Source organism: Delphinus delphis, chromosome 2 (assembly GCF_949987515.2).
Source record: "Delphinus delphis chromosome 2, mDelDel1.2, whole genome shotgun sequence".
Lineage (NCBI taxonomy): Eukaryota > Metazoa > Chordata > Mammalia > Artiodactyla > Delphinidae > Delphinus > Delphinus delphis.
In genome coordinates this window covers 15,586,771-15,599,234 of record NC_082684.1, presented here as the reverse complement: position 1 = coordinate 15,599,234, position 12,464 = coordinate 15,586,771, and the positions used below count along the sequence as shown (strand labels likewise).

The following is a 12,464-nucleotide window of genomic DNA, read 5'->3' as shown; positions in this document are numbered from 1 at the left end:
CTCCAAAGAAGATATACAGATTGCCAACAAACACATGAAAGAATGCTCAACATCACTGATCATTAGAGAAATGCAAATCAAAACTACAATGAGGTATCACCTCACCCCGGTCAGAATGGCCATCACCAAAAAATCTACAAACAATAAACGCTGGAGAGGATGTAGAGAAAAGGGAACCCTCCTGCACTGCTGGTAGGAATGTAAACTGATACAGCCACTATGGAGAACAGTATGGAGGTTCCTCAAAAAACTAAAAATAGAACTACCATATGACCCAGCAATCCCACTACTGGGCATATACCCTGAGAAAACCATAATTCAAGAGACATGTACCACAGTGTTCACTACTGCACTATTTACAGTAGCAAGGACATGGAAGCAACCTAAGTGTCCATCGACAGATAAATGGATAAAGAAGATGTAGCACATATATACAATGGAATATTACTCAGCCACAAAAAGAAACGAAATTGAGTTACGTGTAGTGAAGTGGATGGACCTAGAGTCTATCATACAGAGTGAAGTAAGTCAGAAAGAGAAAAAATATGCTAACACATATATATGAATGTTAAAAAAAAAAAAAGTTTCTGATGAACCTAGGGGTTGCACAGGAATAAAGACACAGACGTAGAGAATGGACTTGAGGACACAGGGGAGGGGGGAAGGGGAAGCTGGAATGAAGTGAGTCAGAAGCATTGACATATATACACTACCAACTGTAAAACAAAGAGCTAGTGGGAAGCAGATGCATAGCGCAGGGAGATCAGCTCAGTGCTTTGTGACCACCTAGAAGGGTGGGATAGGGAGGGTGGGAGGGAGGCTCAAGAAGGAGGGGTATGGTGATATATGTATACATATAGCTGATTCACTTTGTTATACAGCAGAAACTAACACAACATTGTAAAGCAATTATACTCCAATAAAGATGTAAAAAAAAAAAAATGGTGGTTAGAGAGAGAGAGGTATCTATGATAATGCCTAGGTTTTTGGCTTATACAAGAACATGGACAGAATAGGGCCCAGAGACAGAAGATCAGTTTGGGAGGGGGGATGCTGGGTTCAGCTTTGGACATGCTGAATTGCAGATGTCTTTGAGATACCCAAGTGATGTTAAATAAGCAACTGAATATGCATGACTGGAGTTTAGAGGTGATAACAGGGCTAGAACTATGCATCTGGGATCATCATGCTATGGGTAGTAACTGAAGCTACAGGCAGGATGCGATTACCTAGTGAGAAAATACAGAGTAAAAAAGAGCAGAAAGCCTAGACTCTGAGCTTTCAGGGACTTCAATTTTACTGGGTAGACAGAAGATAATTAGCATATAAAGAAAATGGAGCCAGAGGCTGCAAAGACAAAGAGAATTAACATCTAAAGCCAGGGAAGAGCATGTTTTGAGAAGGAGCAAGTTGTTCAAGGGGTCAAATTTACTGCTGAGAATCAATTTAGATGAGAACTGAAAAATATCTCCTGGTTTTAGTTACAGGGCACTATTAGTGAGGGTTTTCCAATTTAAAGATGAAGGCAAAAGCTATATTGGAATGGGGGTAGAAAGTTGATAAGTTAATTGGAAGGAAAGAGAGATAGTAAAATAGGCAGGTTTTTGAGATTTTTACTGTGAAAGAGAAGAGAGTAGAGATGTGATATAACCAAAGAGGGCCTCAGGCTCGAGGTAGGAATTTTAAGATAAGACATATTTGAGCATGTTTTAATAGTGCTCTTGGTTGGGGCAGAAAGACAAAAACACCTTCGATGTGAAAAAATAATGGACATAAAAGAGTTACTTTTTGAAAGCCAGGAAACAACTTTCAGAACTTATTACTCCCATGAAATGAGGCAGACAAAATATAAATATGTTGAAAAAAATTAAATGAATGTGTGATTAGTTAGGGGAAAAACTGTCCTAATCCTTTTAAAGTTGATATAACTCAGCAGTGACACTGTCAGAAAAGACAACTGGCTAAAGACTGGTAGAATCTAAAATGGCAACGTTAATATTTTTACAACTAAAGTCTACCCCATACACTGCAGGAAACCTTACTCCATCTTCAGCATAATTTATTAACCATGCTCACCAAGCTCTTCCACTGAAGTCTCCCTAATTACTTATGAGAATGAATTAGCGCCTCTGAAGAGTTTGATGTTGATAATACCATGCAGCCCACCACCAAAGTTTTATATGTATTCATATGTATCTTCTAATTTGAAAAATATTTGCAATTTTTCATTTGACTCCATGATATTAGTGTTTGTTTTAATATAAAATTATTTAACATTTTTATCACAAGAAAAAGAGACGTTCTAAGAAGTTATATGATTTTGCCCTGGCACATCACCTTGTACCCCAATTTAAGAATCAGTGTGTTAGTTTCTAATCTATGCTATGTTCCTCTAATCATAACATAACCACTCCTGTGAGGGCACTTTACTACTGCTATACTTATAAATTCTGCTCTATGATACAGAGAATATACACAGCGAACCAAGAAGAAACAGTGACCAGGTAAATTAAGAAGGATTAGGAATATTTTTGAGGGAGTTCCCTGGTGGCCTATTGGTTAGGATTCCAGGCTTTCACTGCCATGGCCCAGAGTTCAATCCCTGCTCAGGGAACTGAGATCGCGCAAGCTGTGCGACGCATGCCTCACTTACCCCCAAAAAAGAGTATTTTTGAGTTGCTAAAATACTGACTTATTAGAGATAATTTATTCACCCAGTTTCTTGCATACAATAATTGAAAGGACAAGTAAATGTACAAACGAAAAAATAACAATCACTATTTTTAATGCATACCAACTATCTGACAGAAATTCCCAGGTGTTTTACATGCATCTTAAATTCTTGGTTGTAAAACAACCCAAATGTACTTAATGACACTGAGTTTTACACTTAAAAATGTTTAAAATGGTAAATTTTATATTATGTATGTTTTATCACAATAAAAAATTAGATTAAGAGAAAAATCTCAGCATATCTCATTATAGAAACCTGTCCCAGAAAGAAGAGTCATATCTATAGCAGCTCAGAAGTACAAGAGAACATGATGTATCTGAAAAAATGAAAGATGTTTTATACATGCTAAAAGAAAGAGACTGCAGTAGAAAGAAATAGGCTAGAGAGATGGGCAGGATATGCTATGTTAAGAATTATGAACTTCATCCTAAGGACAGTGCAATGCTTTTATCATACTTTAGAAAGACGAGGGATGCAAACAAATGTGTTTTAAAAGGCATCACTATAACTGTAGAGTGTTAAAAAGGACTTGAGGAAGCAAAATAGGAGGTAAGGAGACCAGCTGAGATGCTATTCCACCAATCCAGGTAAGACATGGCAAAAGTTTATAAAAGAGTACAGTGGTGAGAGTGGAAGGAAGTAGATTAATTTGAGAGCTATTCAGGAATTAGGTTCTCCAGAATTTAGTGATTAACTAGACATGAGAGACAAAGGAGAGAAATGAATCAATGGTTTCTGGATTGGGCAACTGGGTGGATGGCCCTATGATTCATTAAACTGGATGTGGAAAATTTCATAGATACTTATCGTGAACACGTGTGGATCTACAGCAAATTTTTAAGTGGCTGTATAGAATTCAACTGAATGCAATAATCCAACATATCTACAATCCAACAAAAGATGCTAACTGCTTTAACAAATTCTTTAAACTTTTCTAATTACCCAAACAAAGGGAGAGATGCAGTCATGTTTTTCAAAGCATAGATCTGCAAATGACAACAAAACCATTCACTCATTTTTAACAGTTTCAAGGTCTCATTCTCCCTCTTCTATGTCAGAAGATCATTACTGAAAATCAATACTACCAAGAAATGGAAATCAAGACCCAAATTTAACTCAAAATTTTAGTCATTAATCTACTAAGCATTCTTAATCCCCCAAACCAAGGGTTTTGAGTTAACTTAATTTTCTGACAAAGCCATTTTTAAAAACATATTTTTTATACTTAATGAAACTAATATTTGAGAAAATGTATGTTAATAAGAAGGGAGGGGGTTAAAGGAAATGGGTAAAAATAAGTACTATGCACTCTATCTCACTTAACAGAATTTACTCTCTCTTTCTACTTCTACCCTATTACATACCTTACTCTAAGTACAGTGAATGAGCCATCCTTCATTCCAAGGGCAAGATGGATCCCATCTACATTTACAGCTGCACAACGAATTGGTTCTTCCATATTACACCTTGCTATTAGTGCATGATCAACTAGGCTCCATATCCTGTAACATTTAATTAAAATAAAAGAACAGTTAACTAACATATGCTTAAAAAATGATAGACTCTATGAAAAAACTGTTGGTTAAAATAATAATTTCATTTTAAGAAGGCAAGATAAACCTAGATTTTTAACTGTATGCTTGTGGCTGGGAATTCTTATCTACGAAACAGAAGTACTCTTAATGCTTAAAATGACAAGGGTTAATAGAATCTTTTATTTATTTATTTACTTTAACATCTTTATTGGAGCATAATTGCTTTACATTGTTGTGTTAGTTTCTGCTGTATAACAAAGCGTATCAGCTACATGTATACATATATCCCCATATTCCCTCCCTCTTGCATCTCCCTCCCACCCTCCCTATCCCACCCTTCTAGGTGGTCACAATGCACTGAGCTGATTTCCCTGTGCTATGCAGCTGCTTCCCACTACCTATTTTACATTTGGTAGTGTATATATGTCAATGCCACTCTCTCACTTCATCCCAGCTTACCCTTCCCTCTCCCCATGTCCTCAAGTCCATTTTCTACGTCTGCATCTTTATTCCTGTCCTGCCCCTAGGTTCTTCAGAACCATTTTCTTTTTTTAGATTCCATATATATGTGTTAGCATATGGTATTTGTTTTTCTCTTTCTGACTTACCTCGCTCTGTATAACAGACTCTAGGTCCATCTACATCACTACAAATAACTCAATTTCGTTTCTTTCTATGGCTGAGTAATATTCCATTGTATATATATGCCACATCTCCTTTATCCATTCATCTGTCGATGGACACTTAGGTTGCTTCCATGTCCTGGCTATTGTAAATAGAGCTGCAATGAACATTGAATTATGGTTTTGAATTATGGTTTTCTCAGGGTATATGCCCAGTAGTGGGATTACTGGGTCATATGGTAGTTCTATTTTTAGGTTTTTGAGGAACCTCCATACTGTTCTCCATAGTGGCTGTATCAATTTACATTCCCACCAACAGTGCAAGAGGGTTCCCTTTTCTCCACACCCTCTCACGCATTTACTGTTTGTAGATTTTTTGATGATGGCCATTCTGACCGGGGTGAGGTGATACCTCATTGTAGTTTTGATTTGCATTTCTCTAATGATTACTGATGTGGAGCATCCTTTCATGTGTTTGTTGGCAATCTGTATATCTGCTTTGGAGAAATGTCTATTTAGGTCTTCTGCCCATTTTTGGATTGGGCTTTTTGTTTTTTTGAGATTTAGCTACATGAACTGCTTGTATATTTTGGAGATTACTGCTTTGTAAGTTGCTTCGTTTGCAAATATTTTATCCCATTCTGAGGGTGGTGTTTTCGTCTTGTTTATGGTTTCCTTTGCTGTGCAAAAGCTTTTAAGTTTCATTAGGTCCCATTTGTTTATGTTTGGTTTTATTTCCATTTCTCCAGGAAGTGGGCCAAAAAGGATCTTGCTGTGATTTATGTCATAGAGTGTCCTGCCTATGTTTTCCCCTAAGAGTTTTATAGTGCCTGGCCTTACATTTAAGTCTTTAATCCATTTTGAGTTCATTTTTGTGTATGGTGCTAGGGAGTGTTCTAATTTCATTCTTTTACATGTAGTTGTCCAGTTGTCCCAGCACCACTTATTGAAGAGGCTGTCATTTGCCATTGTGTATTCTTGCCTCCTTTATCAAAGATAAGGTGACCATATGTGCGTGGGTTTATCTCTGGGCTTTCTATCCTGTTCCATTCATCTATATTTCTGTTTTTGTGCCACTACCATACTGTCTTGATTACTGTGGCTTTGTAGTATAGCCTGAAGTCAGGGAGCCTGATTCCTCCTGCTCCGTTTTTCTACCTCAAGATTGCTTTGGCTATTCAGGGTCTTCTGTGTTTCCACAGAAACTGTGAAATTTTTGTTCTAATTCTGTGAAAAATGCCAGTGGTAGTTTGATAGGGATTGCATTGAATCTGTAGATTGATTTGGGTAGTACAGTCATTTTCACAATACTGATTCTTCTAATCCAAGAACATGGTGTATCTCCATCTGTTTGTATCACCTTTAATTTCTTTCATCACTACCTTATAGTTTTTGGCATACAGGTCTTTTGTCTCCTTAGGTAGGTTTATTCCTATATATTTTATTCTTTCTGTTGCAAGGGTAAATGGGAGTGTTTCCTTAATTTCTCTTCCAGATTTTCATCATTAGTGTATAGGAATGAAAGAAATTTCTGTGTATTAATTGTGTATCCTGCTACTTCACCAAATTCATTGATCAGCTCTAGTAGTTTTCTGGTAGTATCTTTAGGATTCTCTACGTACAGTATCATGTCATCTGCAAACAGTGACAGTTTTACTTCTTCTTTTCCGATTTGGATTCCTTTTATTTCTTTTTCTTCTCTGACTGCTGTGGCTAAAACTTCCAAAACCATGTTGAATATTAGTGGTGAGAGTGGGCAACCTTGTCTTGTTCCTGATCTTAGTGAAAACTGTTTCAGTTTTTCACCATTGAGAATGATGTTGGCTGTGGCTCTGTCATATATGGCCTTAATTATGTTGAGGTAAGTTCCCTCTATGCGTACTTTCTGGAGAGTTTTTATCATAAATGGGTGTTGAATTTTGTTGAGAGCTTTTTCTGCACCTACTGAGATGATGATATGGTTTTTCTCCTTCAATTTGTGAATATGGTGTATCACATTGATTGATTTACTATACTGAAGAATCCTTGCATTCCCGGGATAAACCCACTTGATTATGGTGTACGATTCTTTTAATGTGCTGCTGGATTCTGTTTGCTAGTATTTTGTTAAGAAGTTTTGCATCTATGTTCATCAGTGATATTGGCCTGTAGTTTTCTTTTTTTGTGCCATCTTTGTGTGGTTTTGGTAGCAGGGTGATTGTGGCCTCATAGAATGAGTTTGGGAATGTTCCTCCCTCTGCTATATTTTGGAAGAGTTTGAGAAGGATAGGTGTTAGCTCTTCTCTAAATGTTTGATAGAATTCTCCTGTGAAGTCATCTTGTCCTGAGCTTTGGTTTGTTGGAAGATTTTTAATCACCGTTTCAATTTCAGTGCTTGTGATTGGTCTATTTATATTTTCTATTTCTTCCTCATTCAGCCTCAGAAGATTGTGCTTTTCTAAGAATTTGTCCATTTCCTTCAGGTTGCCCATTTTATTGGCATATAGTTGCTTATAGTAATCTCTCATGATCCTTTGTATTTCTGCAGTGTCAGTTGTTACTTCTCCTTTTTCATTTCTAATTCTGCTGATTTGAGTCTTCTCCCTTTTTTTCTTGATGAGTCTGGCTAATGGTTTACCAATTTTGTTTATCTTTTCAAAGAACCAGCTTTTAGTTTTATTGATCTTTGCTGTCATTCCCTTCATTTCTTTTTCATTTATTTCTGATCTGATCTTTATGATTTCTTTCCTTCTGCTAACTTTGGGGTTTTTTTGTTCTTCTTTCTCTAATTGCTTTAGGTGTAAGGTTAGGTTGTTTATTTGAGATTTTTCTTGTTCCATGAGGTAGGATTATATTGCTATAAACTTCCCTCTTAGAACTGCTTTTGGTGCATCCCACAGGTTTTGGGTTGTCGTGTTTTCATTGTCATTTGTTTCTAGGTATTTTTTGATTTCCTCTTTGATTTCTTCAGTGATCTCTTGGTTATTCAGTAGTGTATTGGTTAGTCTCCATGTTTTTTTTTTTTTTTTAACAGATTTTTTCCTGTAATTGATATCTAGTCTCATAGCACTGTGGTCAGAAAAGATACTTGATATGATTTCAATTTTCTTAAATTTACCAAGGCTTGATTTGTGACCCAAGATATGATCTATCCTGGAGAATGTTCCATGATCACTTGAGAGGAGAGTGTAATCTGCTGTTTTGGGATGGAATGTCCTATAAATATCAATTAAATCCATCTTGGTTAATGTATCATTTAAAGCTTGTGTTTCCTTATTTATTTTCATTTTGGATCATCTGTCCTTTGGTGAAAGTGGGGTGTTAAAGTCCCCTACTATTATTGTGTTATTGTCGATTTCCCCTTTTATGGCTGTTAGCATTTGCCTTATGTATTGAGGTGCTCCTATGTTGGGTGTGTAAATATTTACAATTGTTTTATCTTCTTCTTGGATTGATCCCTTGATCATTATGTAGAGTCCTTCTTTGTCTCTTGTAATAGTCTTTATTTTAAAGTCTATTTTGTCTGATATGAGAATTGCTACTCCAGCTTTCTTTTGATTTCCATTTGCATGGAATATCTTTTTCCATCCCCTCACTTTCAGTCTGTATGTGTCCCTAGCTCTGAAGTGGGTCTCTTGTCGTCAGCATATATATGGGTCTTGTTTTTGTATCCATTCAGCCAGTCTGTGTCTTTTGGTTGGAACACTTAATCCATTTTCATTGAAGGTAATTACTGATATGTATGTTCCTATTACCATTTTCTTAATTGTTCTGGGTTTTTATTGTAAGTCTTTTCCTTCTCTTGTGTTTCCTGCCTAGAGAAGTTCCTTTAGCATTTGTTGTAGAGCTGGTTTTGTGGTGCTGAATTCTCTTAGCTTTTGCTTGTCTGTAAAGATTTTAATTTCTCTGTTGAACCTGAATGAGATCCTTGCTGAGTAGAGTAATCTTGGTTGTAGGTTTTTCCCTTTCATCACTTTAAATATGTCCTGCCACCCCCTTCTGGCTTTCAGAGTTTCTGCTGAAAGATCAGTTGTTAACCTTATGGGGATTCCCTTGTATGTTAATTGTTGATTTTCCCTTGCTGTTTTTAATTTTTCTTTGTATTTAATTTTTGATAATTTGATTAATATGTTTCTTGTCTTATGTATTGAGGTGCATGTTTCTCCCTGGGTTTATCCTGTATGGGACTCACTGCACCTATTGGACTTGATTGACTATTTCCTTTCCCATATTAGGGAAGTTTTCAACTATAATCTCTTCAAATATTTTCTCAGTCCCTTTCTTTTTCTTTTCTTCTGGGACCCCCTATAATTCGAATGTTGTTGCATTTAATGTTGTCCCAGAGGTCTCTGAGACTGTCCTCATTTCTTTTCATTCTTTTTTCTTAATTCTGCTCTGCAGTAGTTATTTCCACTATTTTATCTTTTAGGTCACTTACCCGTTCTTCTGCCTCAGTTATTCTGCTATTGATTCCTTCTAGAGAATTTTTAATTTCATTTATTGTTTTGTTCATCATTGTTTGTTTGCTCTTTAGTTTTTCTAGGTCCTTGTTAAACATTTCCTGTATTTTCTCCATTCTATTTCCAAGATTTTGGATCATCTTTACTATCATTACTCTGATTTCTTTTTCAGGTAGACTGCCTATTTTCTCTTCAGTTGTTTGTTCTGGTGGGTTTCTACCTTGCTCCTTTATCTGCTGTATATTTCTCTGTCTTCTCATTTTGCTTAACTTACTGTGTTTGGGGTCTCATTTTTGCAGGCTGCGGGTTTGTAGTTCCCATTGTTTTTGATGTCTGCCCCCAATGGATGAGGATGGTTCAGTGGCTTGTGTAGGCTTCCTGGTGAAGTGGACTGGTGCCTGTGTTCTGATGGATGAGGCTGGATCTTGTCTCTCTGGTGTGCAGGGCTGTGTCCGGCAGTGTGTTTTGGGGTGTCTATGAACTTATAATTTTAGGCAGCCTCCCTGCTAATGGGTGGGGTTGTGTTCCTGTCTTGCTAGTTGTTTGGCATGGGGTGTCCAGCACTGTAGCTTGCTGGTTGTTGGGTGGAGCTGGGTCTTATCGTTGAGACGGAGATCTCTGGGAGAGCTCTTGCCAAATGATATTACATGGGGCCAGGAGGTCTCTGGTGGTCCAATGTCCTGAACTCGGCTCTCCCACCTCCGAAGCTCAGGTCTGACAGCCAGCCAGAGCACCAAGACCTTGTCAGCCATACGGCTATTTTGGACTCAGCCGAATATGGAGCAAAGCAACAAAATGGATTGGATCAGTGACTCTCAATTTTTAGGGCATCAGAACCACTTGGAGGGCTTGTGAAAACACAGGTTGCTGGGCCTGCACCTCAGAATTTCTGGTCCAGAATTTTTCATTCAGACTTTTCTGATTCTGACCTTTTGGCCTAGAGAAAAGTTTGACTGTTTCTGAGCTGTCTGGCTCTGCAGAATGTTGCTCTCTCCCCAGCTCTAGGAATATTCTTCTGCCTTCCTCACTGGGGGCTGTGGGAGGATGAGCTGGGGCCCTGTACTCCCAATTAGTCAGATGAGGAAACTGAAGTTGAGAGCAACCAGAAAACTTGCCCCAGGTACACAGGGTGTAAGAAGTAGACTCAGGTGCCAAATCAAGTCCTCTACCAACAGGGCCACTGTCATGCTGCCTCTTCTTGCCTTGAAGATAATGAAGCAGAGTCTCCGGTCCAGGTGGTCTCAACATCACATTACTCTCTAAAGGCGAGTCCTCAGAACCAGCTCCTACTGTGGGAGCGGTGGGCAGAATACCAGAATCTTTTATTTTTAAGACGATGTAATAACATTATTTTTTTCCAATCATTCATTTTAGGTGGATGATTTCTACCCTGGTTAAAGGCGAGATACATATATAGTATAGTGGTGTATGGTATATATTTAGTCTTTTAAGAATAACACTTCAGATTATGCAAATTTAGTCTTTTCCAGACCCTAATGTTAGAAAACTGTAACAAGAAGTAAAAAATGCCCATTGTTTGAAAGTTAAGTATTACACTTCCAAATAACATAAAGGACAAAGACCAAAATTCTAATGAAAACTAGTAACATTTTAGAAGTAAATTACAACAGAAGTATTTCATATCAAAACTTGTGGGATATAGCTGAAATAGTACTTAGGGAGAAATTTAAATGCAGATATTATCAAAATAAAGGCTACAACTTAATGAACGAGCATCTACTCTCAAAGGTTAGGAAAAGATCAGCAAAACTAAGTATATTTTTAAACATTTTATAGCAGTATCTTATTTTTAAAAATTCTGGTTTTTTTTGCTGTTTTCTATGATTTTGTATATTGTTTCTATATCTAGGAATTTTGCTAAATTCTCTTTTTAATTCCAACAATTTCTCTGTATTTTCCTTTTAATTCTCTACATATACAATTATAACACCTGCAAATGACAGTTGTTTCTTCCTTTCTATTCAAAAATCTCTCTCTCTCTCTCTCTATATATATATATACATCTATTGAAAATATATAGACATATACACACATATACATATACATATATATATACACATATATATATATTTAGGCTCACTGTGCTGACAAACACTTCTAGTCTGTAGCTGAATATAACGGTGAAGAATAAAATAATGAAAAATATAATGGTGAAAGTGGGCACCATTTTCTTCTTCCTCATTTTAAAGGAAAACTTTCAGTGTTTCAACATTAAACATGATACTTCCTGATGACTTTCTATGCCCACAGATTGTGGGCCACACTGGGCCCACTGCCTGTCTTTGTATAGTCTACAAGCTAAGAATGGTTTTGCATTTTTTTAATTGAAGTATAGTTGATTTACAATATTGTGTTAGTTTCAGGTATACAGCATAGTGATTCAGTTATTATTTTTTTGCAGATTATATTCCATTATAGGTTATTATAAGATATTGAATATAATTCCCTGTGTTATAGAGTAAATTCTTATTGTTTATTTTATGTAGAGTGGTTTGTATGTGGTAATACCATACTCCTAATTTGTCCCCCGACCTGCTTTGGTGACCGTAAGCTTCTTTCTTTTTTTTAAATAAATACATAAATTTATTTATTAATAAATAATTTTATTTTAGTTATTTATTTTATTTATTATTTATTTATTAAATTTATCAAAATAAATTTATTTATTTATTTTTGGCTGCATTGGGTCTTTGTTGCTGCACACGGGCTTTCTCTAGTTGCAGTGAGCAGGGGCTGCTCTTCGTTGTGGTGCAAGGGCTTCTCATCACAGTGGCTTCTCTTGTTGTGGAGCACAGGCTCTAGGTGCTCAGGCTTCAGTAGTTGCGGCCCGTGGGCTCAGTAGAAAACAGAGAAAATTCTCTGATTTATGTCAGAGAATGTTATGCCTATGTTCTCTTCTAGGAGTTTTATGGTATCGTGTCTTACACTTAGGTTTTTAAACCATTTTGAATTTATTTTTGTATATGTTGTCAGGGAATGTTCTAATTTTATTAATTTACATGCAGCTGTCCAGCTTTCCTAACATCACCTGTTGAAGAGATTATCTTTCCTCCATTGTATATTCTTGTCTCCTTTGTTGTAGATCAACCACAGGTGCATAGTTTATTCCTGG

At 36.6% G+C, this 12,464-nt stretch overlaps 1 protein-coding gene across 4 annotated transcripts in view; it reads right to left on the bottom strand.

The window, feature by feature from the left end:
* EML5 (EMAP like 5) overlaps positions 1-12,464 on the bottom strand; it is a 160,773-nt gene that overhangs the window by 90,660 nt on the left and 57,649 nt on the right. For all 4 annotated transcript variants that reach the window (XM_060003358.1, XM_060003357.1, XM_060003356.1 and 1 more), the window contains exon 8: positions 4,099-4,236. In XM_060003358.1, the coding sequence (XP_059859341.1) occupies positions 4,099-4,236 (138 nt within the window). The remainder of the gene's footprint in view (positions 1-4,098; positions 4,237-12,464) is intronic.